This window comes from Naegleria fowleri (assembly GCF_008403515.1).
Source record: "Naegleria fowleri strain ATCC 30894 chromosome Unknown tig33, whole genome shotgun sequence".
NCBI lineage: Eukaryota > Heterolobosea > Eutetramitea > Acrasida > Naegleriidae > Naegleria > Naegleria fowleri.
The window spans coordinates 621465-643660 of NW_025407965.1; the positions used below are offsets into that span (position 1 = coordinate 621465).

The 22196-nt window shown below is 37.7% G+C and overlaps 9 protein-coding genes across 9 annotated transcripts; 5 read left to right on the forward strand and 4 right to left on the reverse strand.

Annotated features, from left to right (window-relative positions):
- Positions 1–414: 414 nt before the first annotated feature.
- Positions 415–4040, reverse strand: FDP41_003274 (uncharacterized protein; the record flags this gene model as incomplete). The annotated part of the gene is made up of 2 exons (XM_044706560.1): positions 415–3423; positions 3660–4040. The coding sequence occupies 2 exons, from the start codon at positions 4038–4040 to the stop codon at positions 415–417; spliced, it is 3390 nt and encodes a 1129-aa protein (XP_044562665.1).
- A 588-nt stretch (positions 4041–4628) lies between these two features.
- Positions 4629–6305, forward strand: FDP41_003275 (uncharacterized protein; the record flags this gene model as incomplete). The annotated part of the gene is made up of 1 exon (XM_044706561.1): positions 4629–6305. The coding sequence occupies one exon, from the start codon at positions 4629–4631 to the stop codon at positions 6303–6305; it is 1677 nt and encodes a 558-aa protein (XP_044562666.1).
- A 102-nt stretch (positions 6306–6407) lies between these two features.
- On the reverse strand, positions 6408–9317 carry FDP41_003276 (uncharacterized protein; the record flags this gene model as incomplete). The annotated part of the gene is made up of 2 exons (XM_044706562.1): positions 6408–8664; positions 8830–9317. 2 exons carry the CDS (start codon positions 9315–9317, stop codon positions 6408–6410), a joined length of 2745 nt encoding a protein of 914 aa, XP_044562667.1.
- Positions 9318–9665: 348 nt separating this feature from the next.
- On the forward strand, positions 9666–11801 carry FDP41_003277 (uncharacterized protein; the record flags this gene model as incomplete). Its single annotated transcript, XM_044706563.1, has 1 exon — positions 9666–11801. One exon carries the CDS (start codon positions 9666–9668, stop codon positions 11799–11801), a length of 2136 nt encoding a protein of 711 aa, XP_044562668.1.
- An 831-nt stretch (positions 11802–12632) lies between these two features.
- Positions 12633–13370, forward strand: FDP41_003278 (uncharacterized protein; the record flags this gene model as incomplete). Its single annotated transcript, XM_044706564.1, has 1 exon — positions 12633–13370. The coding sequence occupies one exon, from the start codon at positions 12633–12635 to the stop codon at positions 13368–13370; it is 738 nt and encodes a 245-aa protein (XP_044562669.1).
- Positions 13371–13923: 553 nt separating this feature from the next.
- On the forward strand, positions 13924–15792 carry FDP41_003279 (uncharacterized protein; the record flags this gene model as incomplete). Its single annotated transcript, XM_044706565.1, has 3 exons — positions 13924–14566; positions 14713–14855; positions 14995–15792. The coding sequence occupies 3 exons, from the start codon at positions 13924–13926 to the stop codon at positions 15790–15792; spliced, it is 1584 nt and encodes a 527-aa protein (XP_044562670.1).
- Positions 15793–15837: 45 nt separating this feature from the next.
- Positions 15838–17769, reverse strand: FDP41_003280 (uncharacterized protein; the record flags this gene model as incomplete). The annotated part of the gene is made up of 1 exon (XM_044706567.1): positions 15838–17769. One exon carries the CDS (start codon positions 17767–17769, stop codon positions 15838–15840), a length of 1932 nt encoding a protein of 643 aa, XP_044562671.1.
- A 629-nt stretch (positions 17770–18398) lies between these two features.
- FDP41_003281 (uncharacterized protein) lies at positions 18399–18749 on the forward strand (the record flags this gene model as incomplete). Its single annotated transcript, XM_044706568.1, has 1 exon — positions 18399–18749. One exon carries the CDS (start codon positions 18399–18401, stop codon positions 18747–18749), a length of 351 nt encoding a protein of 116 aa, XP_044562672.1.
- Positions 18750–18899: 150 nt separating this feature from the next.
- FDP41_003282 (uncharacterized protein) lies at positions 18900–22025 on the reverse strand (the record flags this gene model as incomplete). The annotated part of the gene is made up of 2 exons (XM_044706569.1): positions 18900–20501; positions 20556–22025. 2 exons carry the CDS (start codon positions 22023–22025, stop codon positions 18900–18902), a joined length of 3072 nt encoding a protein of 1023 aa, XP_044562673.1.
- Positions 22026–22196: the final 171 nt, after the last annotated feature.

Below are 22196 nucleotides of genomic sequence, written 5' to 3' on the forward strand. Positions count from 1 at the left end.
TAATGTACAAGGATGTGTTATATATTACAAACAAACAATCTGTCTATTGATGATGAACACAACTCCGATCCAAGAAAAGAAGGAATCAACGGTTGGAAAGCAAGATGATGAAAATGTCCAAACAAGGATTTTAGATATTTTTTACAGTGATGTGGTTGCGTCACATTTCCATTACAATCAAACTCCAAATTCACAACATTGCTTGTGTATCTCTTGAGTCTCTGATCACTTTCGCTATTTCACAGGCTCAATAAATGTGAAATGTTGGAAATGGGTTTCTCTCGAATTGCTGCACCAGATGCTTTTGAAAGCGTTTCCTTATATCATCGAAGACAGTCATGTAATGTGAATAATGCATTCAAAACGAAAAATAAGTTATTTATCATAAAATGGTCGTGAAAGCAACTTGTTCTTCTACTTTCTTCTTACATTTTTCTTTTCCCTGGATTGTGTCACAATGCACTGCAATTTTCCAAGATTTGGTTTCGATTCAGAGGAAGAGAAACTTGAAGGTTGAGCAGAGTCAATGTCACCATTTGCGTCATTCGATGAAGAGCCACCAGTATCGACATCCACCACTTCCGAGTAACATCTAAAATGATAATAAAATCCACTCATGAAAATAATGTTATCCTCTTTGGTCATGGTCAGTCGTTGTCCACAGAGAGCACATCGTCCACCAAGTCTTACTCGAACTCCTTTTCTTTGGAATTTAAATAATTGAGAGCTTTGTTGTTTAAGATCGGCTTGGAGAATTTCTTGACAACCTTCTTGCAGTGTCTTTTGGTGAGAAAAGTTTGTAATGAGACGAGTCAGTTTCTTTTTAAGACCTTCAATGTCCATGCCTTCTGGAATCTTTTTCACAAGTGCTAATGGATCAATGTAGTCACTACCATGTTCTGCAATATGATCTAAAAGTCCTGAAATAAATTTTGGTTTTTTCAAACTCTTGTTAATCAGATCTTGATAAAGTTCGCTATCTGGCTGCTTTTCTACAAATTCGATCGCGAGAGCAACATCCTCTAATTTATCAATAATTAAGGCAAGAGCATCATTTGTGTTACCCATTCTGTTCAATAGATAGACAATTCCCTTGTACAGTTGTTTGTTTCTTTCAGGTAATACAAGATCGTCCTCATTGCTATTAATATTTTTCGACACTGTATTACCAACAGGCACGTCTGTGGCAGTTGTTGTTGACTCATCGTCAGATTCTGAATCATATTGATCATCTGACGTAATCATTGGTTTCGCTCGCTTGTTGGCACTGCTTTCCGCAACTGTAGGTACATCTCTTCGATACAAATATTCAAATGTTTTTTCAATTGGTTTTCCTAAATGTTGCTCGCAAATTTGCAACGCCTGCTCAATTTTGTACGATTGACTTTGCTCCAAGAACCAAACCAGTCGCTTGGAGTCATACTCAGCAAATAACTCTACTTGCAAAATGTGATACTTTTGGGCATTTTGTACATTGTGATAAAAGAGGCCATCAAGATACTTTAAGAGCTGTACTCTCTCATTACGAAGTTGTTTTACGACTTGATCTACCATAATCTTATCATGATGCTCGACACACAACCTTAAAGCTCTATCCTCATCAAAACTGATTAAAACCATAATTTTGTCTTGCACAGACGAAAAAAGAGAATATTTCTGAATAAATTCAAAAACGTCAGCCCTTCGAAGCTTGAAATAAATATTAAGGGCCTTGTCATACTGTTGTTCATACATAAATAAATTAGCTAATGCCTCCAATAGGATTGATATCTTTTTCTCACAATCGCGAGCTTCTTGGTCTTTTCCATCGAGTCTATTTCTTTCAGCTTCCTGCTCCAAAACGCCAATTCTTTCGCTTGTGACCGATGTAATATTTTGGATCTTGTATAAATCTTGTGGCCATTCTTTGATACATGAAAGGAACTGTTCGGGAGAGTTAAGAAGGTAATAGTTTAGCTTCATCTCATAAACTGCATCTTTCAGCCTTGGTTGGCTAATAGGTATGTATGGTATAATCACATGGAATTGTTTCAAGTCAATAAATACGTAAATCCATTCTTCCCACAGCTGTTGATCAGTTCCAGAAACGTTGGGCACCATTTGCGCAGCTTCCTTGTATTGCTTGTTTTCCAACAAGTGGCGCAAATATTTCTTTCCAATATCAACAATTGAAATGCTTTTAAGTTGGCTTTCGTTTTCTTTGGCGTATTTGAGAGCTTCCGTATACTTGTTTTTTTGCATGAGCCATTTAATGTGGTCATCACTGTCTCTTGGTCTTGCAGCAACTATATCTCTTGGAGAAAGAATGTAATAAACTTCTTCTTGATCAACGAAATGATGAGACGAAGAAGTAGAAGGGTTGAATGTTTCCAGTCTGTAGTCAGTGGCAAAGTAATTTTCAAAATTTTTGATTGAAAGTGCATCACATGATTTTTCTTCTCCTTTCAAATCCATAATTCGAAGTTCAGGTCTAGGAGCAAGGAGTTTCTTTTTGTCATCTTCCTCTTGCTCTTCCTCATCGTAGGCTAAAATCAATAGACTATTTTCGTTCGAATAGGGAGTTATACCAGAAATGAAGAAATCCACTTCAAACATGGCCAGTACTTCTACAAATTTTTGTGATTTTTGTTCTTTTGGTAATTTTCGCTCCTTGATGACAATGAGTGTGACACTTTGACCCCAACCTATCAATAATTGAGCTAGGTTTCTTGTATCTTTGGTATCTGATTGTTTAGTATCGATCGCAAATCTTTCAGGAAGACACCAATTCAGACAAGCTCTATACATATCTGGTCTTGGTGCTGTAGCTGATCGAGGAATGTAGGTAATTTTCTGATTTGATACCACATCATAAACTTTAACACCGAGGTCATTGGCCCAAGCAATAAAATCGCCAAACCACCTCACAGCATGAATTTCTCCCTCCTCTTTGTGAATTACTACTTCCTTATAGGTTCCAAACCATCCTTTTTTCTTCAATGTTAATTTTCCTGTTTTTCCTCCACAAACCACTGAGTGGTCGCTCTTTGATGAATAGAAAGGGTCCAAAGCCACCGACTTCATGGGTCTATTGAAGAAAAATTCCATCATGTTACCCTCTTGGATACCTACAGATCCTCCTGTTAGGGCTGAAGAAACATTTGTCAAGACGCTATTGCCTGTGATGACTGTATTTGCGTCACTGTTTGGATCTAAAATCTTTTTGTGAACTGAGGGATTTTGCATGCTGGCATAGAGGGCTGAATAAATATTATACACAACAACCTTTCCGTCATTGCTACAACTAGCAATATATTCACCTGTGCTGTCAATAGATAAATCATTAATCGTTTCGGCATGAGGTCTGAATTTTTGTTGTTGGTTATTATTTCCTTCAATATCCAAAAGATACAAGTAACCTAAATGTGTTCCCAAAGCGAGAAACTGTTGATGATCGTTTCATATTAAATTTGAATTGTTTTGAATGGTTGTTGTTGTTGACAAAGATGATGCAATTGTTCATGATGATGATTCCAATATCGGAGTTGATGGAATAAATTTTCACAATTATTATGATGATGATGATTGTGTAATAATATACATTTTGTCGTTATTTAAAAAACCAATATAAAGAATGATAATCTCGTTCTTGATGATACTGATTCATGGGATCTTCTTACCTTTTCACCAACCACTAAAGCACTGGCATAATTTCCTTCAATACCGAAAATATCTTTTGGAAGGCTTCCACCGAGTCGTTGATATTTCAATTGTGGTTCATATTCTTCTTCCTCTTCTTCTTCATCGTCCTCATCCTCATCATCCTCATCTTCCTCTTCGTCCTCATCCTCATCATCTTCGGTTCCTTCTTCCTCATCTTCTTCCTCATTTTCTTCCGTAACATTCTTGTTATTGTTTACTTTAGAATTTCTCTTTTCTTCCACTACATCGTCCTCTTCATCATCACTCCCACTTGATGTTAAGTCATGATCTAACGATTCATCTTCATCATCATCATTATTGACTGATGCTGTTGATGGAGGAGATGCTTTCTTGGACATTTTTTGACTTGATTTGTATTCATTAATTGGAGGATTTATTGTGCCGTGACAGAAAAAACACTTCACACCATAACATGCTCAAAAACGACTCGTCTATCACCATCCGAGATTGTAATAGTTATTACAATTTTATATTGCAGGTATTACTCCAATATCTTTATTCAACAGAACATTGCATTAGATGATATAAAAAACTTCATCTCGATCATCTTGTATCCTCATTAAACGCAATCACATTTAAATGATGACCATCATCCATAGCATATCTCCTTGATGCGAGCCATTGAACCATTTGTAAATCATTTGCCATCCACCACTCATTTTACAACACTCAATTTTGTATATTTGAGGTTTTCCGGTCAACTGGGCCTTAGTCGCGAAAAAAATAGCGTCAAAGCCTTTGCTGTGCACTTCCAACAACAACCGCCGCGCAGCGCTCCCATTTTCTGAAACTCTGATTCATTTTTCACTCAACTATCTCAGTTGAGTCCTCTGTTCTCAATATATATTGTTGGTGCTTGCAACAAGATCAATCCAGTCGTGTCTTGAGTTTCAACCTCCCTCTAAAAACTATTCTCTCCTAACGCCATGCCTGCAGCAACAAGTGAATTAGGAAAAAGAAAGAGGAAGAAGAAGGTTCTTGATGAAGATTTTGTAGATATTGATGATTCTAGCAATAAGATGGGTGAGGATGATGAACGATTGGAACTACCCGAGGATGACAATGATCTCGGAGTGCATAGTACTTCATCTTCTTCCTCCCGTTCTTCCAAATCAAAGCAAACGGTGAGCAGCAAAAAGAAGAAGAAAAAGCAGTCTTCCTCCACTTCTACAATTTCAGCATCATCTTCATCATCGGAAGCATCTCCAGTCTCATCACCAATACAGCAGTTATTTGAGCTTCATGCTCCTTCTTCTTCAACAAGGGTTTCTAATAGTACTATTAGAATGAACAGCGACAATGAAGAGCATGCCTCCGAAGAAGAAGAATCTCCAACCTCCACTGTACCCAAACCAGTGTTGGTTTCCCCCACAGCTTTGTTTTTACCTCAAGTTGACCAAGAGAGCATCAAGTCATCATCATCCAGTGTACCAATAGCAACTACGGCATCATCATCTAACTCGAAAAGAAGATTTAAAACCAAGTCAACTCCAGTCAGTACAAGTGGAGCGACTTCATCACCAACCGCAAGTACGGGCTCGCCATCTTCCGACTCGGACAGAAAAGTTGTGCCCAGGAGGACCCTAGTGCTTGTGAATCAACCCTCTCTTTCATCAGCACCAACGACATCTGTATCTTCCTCTTCGTCGCCGACAAATGTTGGAACATTGAATAACCTTAACCCAATCAAGACCATGGCCTTACCTCTCAATCAATCCTTAACCAACAACAGCACTTCTCAAGAGCGAGTACCTCCTTCCAGCAATAGTATTCACAGTCCCTATAATGTGGATGATTGGTCATTCATAACCAATCGCAATGGCATTACGGTGGAATTTAAAAAATCAAGAGATGCAGCCTTTGTTTCTTCATTCCCAAAAGTGTTGTACACTCTCACTTGGAAGCACAAGTATGATCTTAAAATTGTTACAGAAGATCCAGTCTTTCAAGGAGTTTCAAATAAGGTCATGATTGCCAATGTACAGGTTGACTTGGTTATGGGACGCGACTTTACACTCCCATCATATGAGCCAAGTAAATCTACCAAACAAAAGGCCTCATCTTCTGGTGAGGGAGAAGAAAATGGACGAAAGAAAAAGTCCCACAAAAAGCCCAGCGATGTTGAAACCATCACTCTTACTTCCGCCTCCAAAGAAAATGACAATTCTATCATACTGAGGTTCGGTATTAATAGGACCTATTGCTCTAAGAGGTTCAATTATGCTCCATTTCGATTGAAGATCGATTATACGGGCCCCACACCTTTCACAATTTATTCTCCAATATTTCATTCGTTTGCTAAAAAGTTGAACGAATTTACCGTGAAAAACGTGAATGAAATTCTCAAAAGAACAGATGAATCCCTAGTACTTCCACTCGAGAACGCTGACGAGATGTTAACCCCTTTCCAATCTGTATTTTGTGATACAATTCCTAACGCGAGTCCAGCCCCATCCACAACTATTCCAACAAGTCAAGTTATATTTGTGGTGCAAAACGGGTCCACACAAAGCAATTCAACCTCTAACACCGTAACCAGTGACACAAACAAGATTCATGAGGATGCTAGTCTGTTGTTGTCACTTGGAGGATTGTTCAAGTAGCGGATGTCACAAATTAATTAAACCTCATTATTTGTTCTCTGCTTGAAATTCTGAGTTTGTTTAATGATGAGGGCAATTTATAGGATTTGAAATGTCAATACTTTACTTTCTGCGCTTGAAAATTCGAACTTGACCTTTTGAATTTCTGTTTGGCATGGCGTTTCGTTGTTCGAGGGCCTTGATCATACCCTTTCTTTGAATGGAATTGAGAACAGATTGTGCTCCGTGTCTCTTCATGAGACCTTTGACCTTGTTATGTTGTTGCTTCTTCTTCATTTCTTTTCTAATCTTCTTTAGTTGTGCCTCACTCTTAACTTCCTCTTTACCAGCCTTTCCTTCCTTGACTAGTTTTCTCTTCTTATTCTTTTCATTCTTCTCTTCCCATGGAGCCTTCTTTCTCTTTTTATTATTGGTGAGAGTGACTTCGTCACCATCATCGCCTCCATCATAATCACCATTGTAGTACTCTTCTTCGTTGTCATTTGTTCTTCCTCGCTTTCCAGAAACAAAATCTTGTCTTTCTTCCACTTCACCCACTTGTTGAATTCGACCATGAGTCCTCTTCTTCCACTTGGCATAGGCATCTGTCGTTTTGAGATCATCATTCTTCTTATTGTCATCTCGTCTCACTTTACCATCCACACCCATCACACCCACCACATATTTACCCTTCTTTCTATCCCAAATCATGCCTTGTTTCTTTCTTTGTTGCTTATTTAATTCATCTCTCGTTTCACCTCCAATATCCATCACAGCATCATTGATTTGTAGTTGTGTAATTTCATTGAATTCACTAGAGACTACATTGGTGAGTGGTTTCTTCTTCTTATTTGAGGCTCCATTTAGAGAGTAGTGATCTTGCGTGGAGTCTGTTTTCTCTTCCTTTCCGTAATCCATGAAAAAGTTGGGATCTCTAAATTCTTTCTTCTTGGATTTGGAATTATTTGTGTCCATGGTGGATAATTTCACAAATCGTTCTTGTTTGGAAGATTCGCTTAATAATTTTTCTGCGAGAGTTTTGGGAGTCTTTGGAGCAGCAGAGGAAGATTGTGAATTGTTGTCATGACTCGTAAATGTTGTTGATACTTCTCTGTTTTCTTTCATCTCGACTTCATGATCACTCTCAACTCCAGTAACTACTGCGTAATCTCGTACTTGTTTCAATACCTGAGCTTGTTTAAGGAATTGTCTTCTTTTTCTCATCACTTCAGCTTCTGGGCTTTTTTCCTTTTCCTTGTATTCAAAAATGGATTGACCAGGTCGGTAATTTTTCATTTGTGTTAAAATGTCGTGTTGTTCTTCTTCTTCATCGGAAATAACTTCAAATATTTTGATCATGGGGTGAATAGAAAGGTTGAGATACTCTTTGGATCGTGCAATAGAGGCACCACTAGGTTCTCCTCTTGTTCTATTATAAAGTTGCATGGCTCTTGTGCAAACTTCTCCTTCTGTTTTCAGCGCTTGGTCAATGCTCTCAAATTTAGTAATTTGTTCAATTTCTCGATCAATGATGGATTGTGGAATGGTTCCAAAATATCCATCAATATAGTCTCTCCAGTTTCTACCTGTTAAATCTGCTGGAACTAACTTGGTTTCATCGTCTTCATAAATAGTTTCTAAAACAACATTCTTTGATTTTCTACCAAGGAAAAGCTCCAAATCAAGGAAGAAAGGAATTTCATCAGGTCCTACTAGGGAATAAGCTGTACCAATCTTACCAGCACGACCAACACGTCCAACTCTGTGAACAAATAATTTTGGTTTTCCAGGAAAGTTAAAATTAATGACGTTATTCACTTCAGGAATATCGATACCACGAGCAGCAACATCGGTGACAAGTAAAATATTAACTTCTCCATTTCTGAATTTTTCTAAATTTTCAGTACGAGCTTGTTGATCCATGCTACCATAAACAACTGTGGCATCAATTTTGTAATGAGAAAATAATGTTAATAAATATTCTGCATGATGACGAGTTGGAATGAAAATGATAGTTGACTCTCTATTACTGATAATATTGTTCAATAAATAAATAAGGGCTGCATACTTCTCGTTGGACCTCATGAAAATGCTGCTCAATCGAATTGTGTCACTCACTTTAATGTCAGAATCTAATCGAATCAATTCAGGTTGATTGAGGCCAGCTTTCGAAAATTCAGCAACAGCTGTTGGTAAAGTAGCAGAGAACAATAGAGTTTGTCTTGTTTGTGGTAATTTGTCAATAATTTGATATAATTGCTCAGAGAGACCCATTTCAAATAAACGATCAGCCTCATCGAACACGACATATTCTACCCTCTTTAAAGAGAGTCCAGTTTCTACCATAATGTGTAACAAACGTCCAGGTGTTGCAATAATTCTGTTTTGTGAAATATTTCCGTGAATCATTTTCGTTGTTGAAAACAAAGAGTGTCATCATTCATCGTCATATTAAAATGGTATATAAATGAATAAATATCATTAAAAAGAATCCAATTCAATAGTTGTAACATTATAGAAACAACATTAAATAGACAAAACCTACATGTCCGGATTTGCACTCAATCTCTCAAATTGTCCCTCAATAGATTTACCACCAAACAACATACAAGTCTTCAAATCCGAGACTTTACCAATAAAATCATAAATCACCTTATTCACCTGCAAAACCAATTCACGAGTTGGTACTACAATCAAGGCTCTTGCACCGACCGTTGATGAATGTTTATAATTCAAACGTTCAAACATTGGAAATAAATAAGAGGCTGTTTTACCTGAACCTGTCCGAGCCATGGCAATGACATCTCGTCCTTGCAAAATCACTGGAACGGAAGATTGTTGGATCGGGGTGGGTGTATAGAAACCACATCGTTTGATTTGTTTGAGTAAGAGAGGAGAAAGTCCAAACTTTGCAAATGGACTTTCCTTCTTCTTTTTTCGTTCTTCTTCCTTCTTACGGAAGAGTTGCTCTTCTTGTTGCATATCATATGTGTTGGATCTGAGTCGGTTGAGGAAATGATCATACCCTTCCATTTTGTGTGGTTGTTATAGTTGTGTGGTTTTGGTTTGTTTGGTGTGCTGAAAGAATGATCGGAGGAATGAATACTAGTAATGAATTATTAATAATAATTGAAAAATTGAGAGTGAGTGATGATGAAAAATTTGTGGGAAGAATATTTCACCCTTTTTTTTGAACTTTGAAATTCTTGTGAAAGGCCACAACCAAAGAGAGTGGTCGTGTTTGTGATCAAACAAGGATGAAAGGAAAGAGTATACTTAACACAATGGCAGTTCAAATTTCTTTCATATCTCTGTTTAGGTGAATCAATTGAAAGAGACTCCTCGTGGAATCGATTCAAACTTTACACAGATTACAAAAAAATGCTTGGGAGAGACTTTCATACTCCACAACAGGTGTTCCGATTCGGATCGTCATCATGGTGGACAAGCATTCACCGATCGAGGATAATGTTGCTTGTGGTGTGTGGTGGTTTAATTTTCATGATTGGTTTGACCTTGATCATGATTCAAATATCTTCATTCAAGAAAAGTCAGTTGTCATCCTCTTCAACGTTGGAAACAGAATTGCAAGATCTTTCTTTCCTAGATGAATCAAAAACAATCTCTTCTTCAATTAAACCAATTTCAGAAAGTATAAAATCAGAAATTCAAATCAAACAAACGAGAGAATTTTCGAGTCAAGAAATTTTACATTCTCAACAACAAGCACTCAAACATTTGAATCTTGTGTGGACGAGATACTCTCCACCGAAAATTCCAAATGCATTTTCAACATTTGAAACACCACTCACACGACATGGCAACAATGGCAAGAAACGAAAATCCAATTCTGTCAATCATGACAAATCATCTTTTTTCACAGCAACAGACGGAGCAGCATTATTTAAAAGTGATTTTAAATGCACTCGTTTGCGATCGGATGCAAATTTTGCAAGAGATCCAGAATTCTTGTATTCATCATGTCGATTTGAAAATGTGTGTCTGAGTCGAAAGGGAAATTGGATTCTCTACAAGAACAATGTTTTTAATCGAAGTGAATTGAATGGAAAGATTTGGTTGAGTACAAGTGCGACCAAGAAGAGAGAATTCAATCCTGGAAAGATTAGAGTGTTTTTGAGGAGTCCTCCAAAACAATTGATCCTTTCAGAACAACAACCTGAAACACAAGAAAATCAAGAACAGAATTTTATGAACAAGAAGAAGAATGAACAAATACAGGAAAGTAATTCGGATCAAATTCTTAGAATTTCCAAAGATTTCGAATGGTTTTCAACTCCAATTTTTGGATTTTCAAGACATTCTATTGGAAATGCGGGTCACTTAATTTTGGATAATTTCTTAACACTTTTCAACATGATGCTTGACTTTGAGTATGTCAGTACCGATATGGGACTTTTGTTTTTCGATGATATTTTCAATGCAGTGACTGGTATTCATTCACGAGCAGGAATGGATGGAAATTTAGCGGAAAGTAATTCCTTAATTTGGGCTAAATATTTCTCCCAATATGTACCTCTTCAACTCTGTTATTCCAATAAGGATCAAGACAGAGGTTATTCGATTGGACAAGCACCATGTCGACAAGAACACTCAAAATCATTCTCCTCACAGCTGCAACTCAATGAAAAGGACGAAATTGTCGCATGTTTTTCAAGTCTAGTGATGGGCACTCCAGATTCTTATTTCTTTGACATGTATCGAAGAGAAGCCATTCTTCAACTTTTTAGAAATTATTTGTTGAATAATATTGGACTATTGCAACCATCTCGTACCGAGAGTCGACAGTCATTGAGTTCATCATTGTCCTCTGTCTTGTCCCGAAAGGGAAAAGTGTTCACCATTGCCATTCACAACAAACCCATCAACACCAAAAACAAAGATGCCATCGTGAATGTGGAAGAAATTGTTGATTATTTGAACCGTCATAAGAAGTCTCTGTTGGATAAGGTCAATCATCAATTGACAAGCCCTCAACAACAAAAACAACAAGATCTCTACAAATCCATTGAAATTGTAAATTTGAAATTAGAAAACATGTCCTTTAAGGAAATGTTTACCTTCTTCCAAGACCTCAATATTTACGTCTCTACACAGGGCTCAGCTTCGTACATGTCACTCTTCATGTTACATCCAGAGGCCACTCTCATTTACACTCCCATGTGTTATCATGATCGTTTGCAATGCTCCGATTATAACATTCGATTTCATGAAGCATTGAGTAATGTGAAAACAATTTCTCTCATGAATCATTTGGATATGATTGAGTGTGTGAATCCTTCCAATATCAAGAAACAAGTGGAAGAAACAAAATTGGAGGATGAAATTCAAGATGCAAAAAAAGATCAATCACACAAGAACAAGCAAATCATCGTGAGAGGCCTTCCTGTCAAACCAGCCCCTGTTCCTAGAGCCCTATATGGTAGCTGTCATGAACGAATTGATCCAGCCAAGCTCTATGATTTGATTTCGCGAATTGTCTCCTCCTCAGAAGAATGAAGTGGAAGAATGGCGATGGAAACAATTTCTCTTTCATGGGATATTCAAACAATTTCTCTTTCGTTGCCCTCAAAGCGTGGCCACAACCAAAAAACAAGCCAAATGACGACCTTTCGTTCGCCACAAAAAACTTCTAAAATTAGCTTATTTGAATTTCCAAGTTTCAAATATCTCCGTACACACACAACTTTGGTTTCATTTCTCAGTTTTGTAATGATCGCTCATGACAACTACGTTCATTGTCTCTCAAAGTCATAACGAGGTTGGGAACGTTCTGAGGCTTTCTGATGGTTGAGCTTGAGGGGTGGAAGTGATGCATTTGCACACGCTGGTGTGATTTCTCCTATTTTCGAGCGTTCTCATCTTCATCATCATCATGTCCCCACCTCCTCGTTGAATATTGTGCGTTCGACGATTGAATATGTTTCTAAATATCGAACGCATCAATAAAAAAAAACAACCCGAGAAGAGTTGTTGTGGAAAAGCCATTCTTGTGATTAAAGAGAGAAGAAGCAGCCGGAAATTCAGAACCTAGGTTGTGCTGAATCGTACGTTCACCATCAGAACAACTTGACCACCACCATCATCATCATCGAGAGAGAAAAGCACAATATATAGTGTGCTGATTATACCGACAGGGCCGTATCACAACTATACCAACGACCAAGAGAACACTCCCAACGGATTGAATATTCGTGAGAGACTCCGAGAAAGATTTTCTAGTCTCGAGAACCATCTATCAAACACTCTGTTTCTCTCTCACACAGAAAACAACAAGAAACTTTTCATCATCCAGACCTTCAACAACCACTACCATCGTACTCTCCAAATATGGTTCAACATTTTCTCTTCATCAACTTTTCAAAGGGTTTGTGCTGTAAGAATTTAGGTCGTTCCATTGATCCCAACTCGTATCAAGGCATGCACATGAGTGATGTCATGGAGCTCATAGAAGATGGTGGAGATTGGCGAGGGGATCGTCTCGCTATTATCGGGGAGTATGCCGACGATGATATTGCCAACAAGTTGGTGATACCCGGTCTCGTGCATAGTTTCAAATCGGGTAAGAGAAGACAATTACAACAACAACAGACAAACCAGACAAATCAAACAAGCACCACCCCAAATACTGCAAGCAACAAACCATCCATTTCCTCCTCTCTCCAAATTTCGGAACAATCCCTCGAAGAAGAGGCCAAACAATTTGAAGCCGAGCTGAAGAAATTACTCAAGGAAGATGGATCGCCGTTTGAGTTTCTCACAAAGCGAATGAAGGGAATTAAGATTCATTCTCCTGCCATCTATTTTGATGAGGGTAAATATATTGTCAATCATACCAAGAAACAATACATTTCAAAGGCAAAGTTTAGAGCTCCCTTGTCTGCTGCTCTCAATGCCATGATTTCTTGCATACAGGATAAGGTTGGGAAATGGTCAGGAGATTCCATCAGTGTTGTGACTGATATTGAACCTTACAGGCTGTATGGAGATGTTACTGATCTAGCTGAGAGGACATATATACAATTATCAAAGGAAAATCACAATAATGCAGAAGACCATGACTTTTAGAATGTTGTTTCCATGAGTTCAACATGACCAACAGGTGTTTCCAACAAAGACCATTTGTTTCTTTTGAATCATATTGTGATGGATGAGTGTCAGTATTGGATCCATAACGGCCTACAATAACAACACAACAGGTTCATCGTTCGAATCTTGATGCACAATGTACATTCGCAAACAGCGAATCCCTGCTCAAGACTCACATTTGGATAGCTCTATCATGCACATTCAATCACTGTAAAAACAATAATGTGAATAAAATCTAATCTCAACGTACACACACACGACTATTTTGTGAAAACTGATCCACACCATGCAGCGCTTTGTTACTCCTAAAGGCATGCCTCGCCCTTCTTCGGAGCTGCTCTCAAGCTGTCAACACCAAAAAACATACCAAAAAAAACATCAACTCCTTTCCACTTATTTTCCACAGAAAGCATTCTTTGCATCCATCCGTCCTTGTTCTTGTTATTATTTACCAAGCAGACACTTTAAAACGTTCATTCGTTTTCAAACTTTTGAATTCAATTATTGATTCGACAGCAGTAACACCAACAATATGAGCATCGGTGCTAGCAGTAGTTTAATTGCCGAGACAACCCGTTCATCTTCTTCATCGGCTCGGACCAAAGGTTTGGTGATTATTGGAGCCTTTATTCATGCACTGGCAACAACCAACAACAACAACAACAACAACACAAATGTGTGTTCCAAACACAACCTCAAGTACTGCCCGAAAGGAGCCATTGTTGTTTCAAAGGACGGAACCATTGAGAAGGTTTTTTCAACCTTTCATTCTTCATCATCAACATCTCATCATTCAAACCTTTCATCCTCCATTTCATCATCAACATCATCTCCATCTCTCTCTTCTTTATTAATGCCCTATGAACATTATGAACACATCACTCTCAAGCCTTCTCAATTCCTCATTCCGGGTTTCATTGATACTCATGCCCATGCACCTCAGTACTTTAATAACGGTCTCGGATTGGATATGCCACTCCTGGAGTGGTTACATACTTACACCTTTCCGGTAGAGTCTCGGTTTAGTGATGTAGAAATTGCACAACGAGTCTATCGGTCTTGTGTGAAGCGATCCTTGCAGAATGGAACCACGACGAGTGTTTATTTTGCAACCATTCATAATGATGCGAGTTTGAAATTGGCTGAAATTACGGAAGAATTGGGACAACGAGCATGTAAGTGTGCATTTAATTGTGCATGTACTTGATTGGCCTATTACTCACTGAATGGTTATTGTTCATGACATCAAATTTTTAATTCACTAATTTGGAAATTAATTTTTTTGTTGAAATGGAAATTTTTTACTTTGAATGTTTTTTAGATATTGGGAAGGTGAATATGGATCGATTCGCACCAGACTATTACTGTGAGGAAACATCAAAGGGTATCAGCGATGCTCGAAAGTTTGTGGAAGACATGCTTGCAAGAAATTTTAAATTAGCCAAACCAATTCTTACTCCAAGGGTACGTTGTGAATTTTATTGACGAAATGCAAGCAATTTTCTTGTTTTTCTTGACTATTATTCGGGGTTTGGTCGTGCATGTCGATGAATTATTTTTCTCCTTATTATTCCACAAAATATAAATGGAATGGAACAAATAGTTCGCAGTGTCATGTTCAGAAGAATTAATGAAGGGTTTGGCTGATATTGCAGAAGAATACGATCTTCCAATTCAATCTCACATTTCTGAAAACGTCAATGAAGTGAAATTGGTCAAGGATTTGTTCAAAAATCAATCTAGTTATGCTGGTGTTTACGATGCAGTGAAACTTCTCAATCGTAGAACTATTTTAGCTCATGGTGTTTATTTAACAGATGAAGAAATCAAGTTATTGAAAGAAAAGAAGGCAACTATTGCACATTGTCCTCTGAGTAATTTTTCTCTGAATAGTGGTGTGTTGAACGTAAGAAAATTATTGAATAATGGTGTGAAAGTTTCTCTGGGCACAGATTACTCTGGTGGCTATTCTGTTTCCATGTTGAATGCAATTCGAAATACCCTCATTGCAAGTGCTGCTGTTACTACTGACCACCTACGCAATGCTCAAGAACCTACAGAAGATGACAAATCTCTAAGTCTTGACGAAGCATTTTACTTGGCAACCATTGGAGGAGCATGTGCACTTAACTTGGAAAACAAGGTGGGTAATTTCGAAGAAGACAAACTATTTGATGCTCTTGTTGTGGATGTTGACGTGGCCGAATCCATGGTGGATACCTTTAGTGACATTTATCCAAAAATTTTCCCAGCTGAATCCTCTCTTGCTCACGACCCAGAAACTCTCACAGAAAAAAAGCTTAAGGAGAATTTTGCTCGATTCATTTTCAATGGGGACGACAGAAATATTACAAAGATATTTGTACAAGGAAACGAAGTGAGCCAAAAGCTGAAAGAATAAATATTTATTAAGAATTCTTATTTTGCTTAAAAAGTTAAGAGACTTTTATTTGATAGAAGGTTGAGAAGTTCCTGACGATGAAGACGAGCTACCTAGTTCAGTCTTTGTCCAATCATACTCTGAGTATGCTTGCATCAGTGTAAATGCTTGTTTTCTCTCTTCCTCATATCGAGGAGGTCGAAGTTTTGCTTCGTTTGGAGTCCGTTTGAGCATACCACATATGACTTCCTTACCAAAAGTGAATGAAAAATCGTCACTGTCAATGGGATGTGCAAATCCTCCATTCACTTGGAATTCTACATGAAAATATGGAAAATCTTTAGGTATTGATCTGTGGATACCTTTTCCTTTAGTGTCAATTAAACGCTTATTTTCTGACCATTCGCTTGCACTCTGATTATATGCTGTATTGCCCAAATCGAGAATGGCGTTCTTAAAGTATGAAGGAGCGAGCTCAACCTGAGCTGGTGACAAAGGAATGCACTCAATAAAAGCATGCTTCTCATGTTTTAAAGAATATGGGGTTACCGTTTCCAGAAAGAGGCAGTCTTTTCCTTGATTGACAAACATTTTCTTAAGAGCTACCTTGAATTTCATGATTTCCTCATAAACATCTTCATCAGTCTCTCGAATTGATACTGTATGTAATATGGGCGCAATACAGCAATGCCCTTCAGTAAGGCATCCAAAAGGTGACAATGTTAAATAGGCCTTATTACCCGTAGCAATTACAAGATGATTCTTAAATTTCTTATTTTCAAAACAGAATAGACATGTTTCTGCGTGGTTCTTCTTCTGGAATTCATACATTTTGTGCTTCTTTAAGAATGCTTGTTGTTTTTCTTCCAGTGTTTGTTGACGTTTCTTCTTTTTGGCTCTTCTATCATCTCCAATTTCAAATGATTCATTTCCTGTATTATTTACAAATTGATCATAATATTGGTCATCATATTCGGAGGCATTTCTCGAGGAAGATCTGTATTGTGTATCTTTCAAAATATTGTTTGCAAGACCTCTATCAAAATCTTGTACGGAATGCTCTTTAGCTTCCAAGTATAATTCTTTCAAGGACTGATCGCCCTGATGTCCAATGTATTTTCTTCCTTGAGCTCCTCCATCAATCCTCTTTCCAGATGAATAAAATGAAGGTAACTGAGCTACTGATCCATGCTTTTTGTATAATTCTTTACATTTCTTAATTTCTGTGAGTTGATCGCTTAATTCTTTATATAGTTTTTTGTCACCTCTTGAATCTGCATCGAGAGCTTTTTGGGCTAGATTGTTTAACTCGTCCTGTGACATGGTTGCATATCTCATAAATGTTTCTTCTTGCGGAGTTCCAAATCTTGATACATTCAAATTCTCTCTTTTAGAAGATTCGCTTGACTTGTACTTGTCATAAATTCGAGTATTTGCAGGCTGATCAATTTCTGGTTTTTTCATATTCTTATCGATCCCAAAATGTTTGTTTCGTTGAGCATTTCTTTCCAACCTCTCTAGAGTTTCTCGGTCATAACTTGATGAAATTATTTTAGATTCATCACCCCAGTGTTCCTTAAGGACAGCATCCACAGAAACTCCAGATTCTCTTGCTCTTTCCTCAGCTCGTTTCAAAGCTCTTGCTCTCCAGGATAGAGATGACAAGTTATCGGAGTCTCGATTTGAGCTTGCTGCATTAGGATTTAAATTTGGATTTAATTCTAAATTTTGAATATTCTTTCTAGGATCCGAAGGCTTATCTTCTCCCGATGATGAAGATCCACCAAATAATGGTCTTGAGGACTCTTTTGGAGGGGCTAACATCCACTCTTCTCTTTTTAATTCCGTTGGAGTAGTATTGCTTTCATTGATTGGTTCATGTTGTTCCGTAGATTCACCCTCTTCAAACTTTCTCTTTTTTGCATCTTCTGTTTGTTTCTCCTCCGACGCTGATGATGAAGCTTCTGGTCGTCTTCTCACTTTAATTCCTCGAAGCATTTTTTGTTTTGGTAAATTGAATTATGGTTCGATTCGATTGAACACGAAGAGAAAGCACGAGATGGAAAGTTTGAGCAATGATTCATTAGGTCAGACCAAGATATGTCATTAGGTTCTTATCAATGAGGCCCACGTTGTTGTATTCTAGTCATAAAAGAAACCAATGTAATACATGACGAACGGTCACTTCTATGATTTTCATGTGAATGACACTTGAATAGGTTTGTTATTTTGTAGTTTAAAGCATCTCACTGGAAACGTTTGACCTTCACATGAAATTTCTCTCACTCTTTTGGTGTGAGGATTTTTTCTCTCCACATGTACAATTTCCATGCCAAGAAAATAAATTGGGCATGATGTGTACATGTTTGGGAAAGTCATATTTCACAGGGCAGCGATTATTCGCAGGATAGTAATAGGTGGGCTGTTAATCTCTTGGAAGGGTTACGGGTTTCCACTCTGAAGTTTCTAAACAATCTCAAAAACTTTGCCACAACAATACCACTACCGCTCTAACCTGCCAACTGCCTTCTCGCAACTCTGCCTCTTCATTGGAAGAATTGTCAACTCACATCGTCCACACACACCGACAAATAAACAATCTGTAACCTACTGCCACCGAGACCATCATGACCATCACTGAATCATCACCAACACAACAATCATCATTCTCGACACAAGTAACACAACCCAAGGAGTCAGAAACAGAAAAACAAGAAGAGACAGATTGTTTGGATACATGCATGGCATCTCCTCTGTCGTGCTTGTGGATCCACGATCTCGGAGACAAGCTGCATCCTGTTGTTTCAGTAATTCTCTATACTTTGCTTTGCCCTGTCACAATGCCTTGTTTGTGCACAGTAGGTGCACTTGTGCTGTGTAAGACATGTGTATCGCTCGAGGATGACGAGTTTGAAAACAGAGAATCGGATGCAGAAACCAATAAAGGAGAACAACGAGTAAAATCGCCTCAGCCATAATAAGTCAGACATGTCACTCAATATCTCTTCTAATTAGTAAATTACTAAATTTCAGAATTAATGATCTAAAAGTGGGCATTAGTTAACATGTTTTGAATACAATTGCGAGATATACAAATAGGAAATAACTTTCACTACACAGATTTGAAATTAAATTCTGGTCTCTGAAATGATGGTGGTATTTGCTTCCACATTTTGAGAACTTGCTGTGTTTTTTCGCATCGATGGAGAGCTCAGTTTTTCAGGGTTGAATTCACCATTTTCAACAGATTGCACTAAAATATTTCTAGCAGTGCTGCCTAATGTGTCAGCAAGGGATGAAGTGAACAGAACCTTCAGAGTGCTCGAATCATGATGTCTGTACTCCTTGTAGTGAGAAAACAGTTTCATCATCATTTCCTTAATGGGTTTAAGTTCTGGTTGGATATCTGGTCTGCATGGAAGGCAATGGTCAAATCTTTTATGTTCCATATCCATAAAGAATGCTTCCCAATTAAAAAATCCATTGGCCTTTCGATACGAAGAAAAATTAGAAAGCCAATTCGATGTGTCTTTTCTGAATAAGCAAAAATATATGAGCATGGCTACCGAGTAATAGTCACATCCTAAATGAACTTTTTTGTGAAAAAACATATAGGGAGCCATGAATGGTATAATTTCTTGCATTTTGATTAACGTTTCTTTGTCCGATGTTCCCGCAACCCTACTCAGACCTTCATCTGTAAAAATATTGTACAGCATTACATATCTAAATGAACTGCAGGAATTTTGGTACTTGTCTAACACACCGAATGATGATTGCAGATCCACAGGGCAGTGTAATTGACCGCTTTCGTCTGTACATTCAATTGACCAATCTAATCCACATAGCTTTACACAATACTTGACCGAGAAGTGTTTTCGTACAAGCTCGGAGGATGTCAATTCCGAGTCATCGCTTTGAATGAGTACAGTGAAAGGATTAATGTTCAAATGAGCAATACATCTCGAATGAAGAAAACAAACTCCCTTAATGACTTGGAGTAGAACTAACATTATGTGATAAACTTGAACTCTGTCTCTGCCAATGAACCTCTTGTCAACAATTTCTAAAAAATTATTTAGGCTGTACTCAATATTTTCCAAAATCACCGATCTACTGTCAATGGAAGCGTAATACTTAGCTAAGAACTTTGATTTGCCATTAATGTTATTATATCTCACCCCCATTGGCGTTGTAATGTATCTTGATGAATATTGATCTGGAAAAATGTTGTGAGTTTTCATTAGAAGAATGAGCTGTGGTTTTGACTTGTGGGCAATATTTTCGTAATCATTAAATGGATCATCTATGAGAGGAGCTTTTTCAAACTTATTTTCGAGAACGTTATTGAACCATCTGCACTCCTTCATGGATTTTAGTATATTGAGAAGCTTCTTTGTATATGTTAGCACATTATATGCTCTTATATCATAATCTTCGCTAAGGACAAGAAGAACAGACATGTATTTGCTTGGAAAGTCTTTCAAGTTCATTGTAATGAAAAAGTCTGACTGAGAGTCCACAGGATTTGGCAACACAAAAACCATTTCGTGTGGTTGTCTTTGTCGAGAAGAAGTTGCATCATATTTTACGATGCTCTTAATTTTTGTGTCAAACAGGGACACAATTAAACGATTCATCATGGTTCGCACTGTTCGAATAGTTATTGGTCTTTCTGTGAACTCCAGAGCTGGATTGATGCTAATAAAGAAAGCATCATTTTTGGATTTCTGGAAATCAAATAATTGTGGCCACTTGTATTAATACATACTCCAAAAACTTACCAAATTTTTCCAAATCATCAAATTATAAACGTCTATGTAAATGTTGATATTTTGAGCAATTAACTTGGTCAGCAGCTCGATAAATAGGTATAAAATTAAATCAATTCTCTCTTCAGCAAATTTCTTACTTGCACCAATTATTTCCAATAATTTTCCAAACTTGCTCAAATTAAATACAGAATATTGATTCATCTCTGGAAATGGGGTAATGAGATAGATGTAGTTCATGGCAGGAGGCAATACAAGCTTCCAATCGATAAAAATTGCATTGATTTTGAGTAGGTTTTCAATTTCTTTTTGTGGCTTTTTGTAGACGTATTTTGTGCATTTTGTACTTTTTTCGAGGTACTTGTTAATCTCGTCTACCTTTCTGAATAACTGAATACTGACAAGAGCCTTTCGTTTCTTTTCTTTTTCACTTTCCTTGTCCGATTGAATGTCTTTGATATTAGTGCCAAACACTTCACTATCTTCTGTATCCAGAGATGCTAATAAATTCTCCACATTCATTCCTTCAAATTGTGCTGGTGCTCTCATTGATGGAAGTGAAGAAAATGATTCCCCTGCTTGCATATTTACACCATAAAATCTAGTCTTACTTATTGATGAGTCGTCATTGTTACCAAACTCGTAGCTCTGAAAATCGTCATCAGTCTCTTCTTCCCCTCCTCCAAAAAACAAATCTTCATTGTTGAACATGACTGAAGACCTCGAGGATCCTCGTGGCGTTGTTGGCTGAGGTGGATCATTTCCGAGCGTACCTGGGATTGTCGGCATTGTGGTTGTAGGAGTGAACTCAGGATTGCTTTTTACATTTCTTGGAGAAAGAGGTGATGCATTTGATCGAATGACAATGTCATCCTCCAATTTACCTTGTTTGATTGCATCAGATTCAAATCTGTTACTACTACTATTCTTTGTGAGGCTATCTTGTAAATTCTTTTTGCTACCCGATCGCTTTTGTGGGGTGTTGAATGATGAAGAGGAAAGATTCAAGGATGAAACACTTTGATTCGGGAGCATCTTGATGTATTTTTCAATGATATCCTTTTCATTAATTTCCATGTTGATCGTGTAAGGCTTATTCAGTATGGTAATTTCCTTAGAATCAGCAGCAATACCTGGTGCTGTAATAAGGGTCACTAAATCTTGCATGCTTGGCAATACTGGAGTTGGAGTAAAATCTTTCTGATATCGGTTTTCACTACTTGTCCCTCCGAAACAACAGCCACATAGTTTGGACAAAACACTTGATGGAGTAGCTCTGTGAGAATGATGCCCATGCTCAAGGCCCCATCTTGCAAGAATTTCCTCATACGTTGGGATTCCTTTCTTTTGCTCCCAATTACTATTACTGCTTAACGACAATGATTGCATCATGCCCACCCCATTCACATTTCCTTTACTGTTAGGAGTATCACCACTATTACTCTGATATTGAGGGCTCTCAATATTCGTGGATATCATCATTTTGCGGATGAACAACGACGATCATGAATCAGGGTTGAGGCTTGTTCAAATTATTTTTTTTTCATGAAATTTCCGTTATTTTAGTGTCGGAATTGCAGAATTTGGTTTCGTGGGCCGGAGAGGCTTATCCCATGTTTGTGTGCGAGAGAAAAGGATCCTTGTGTGAATGTG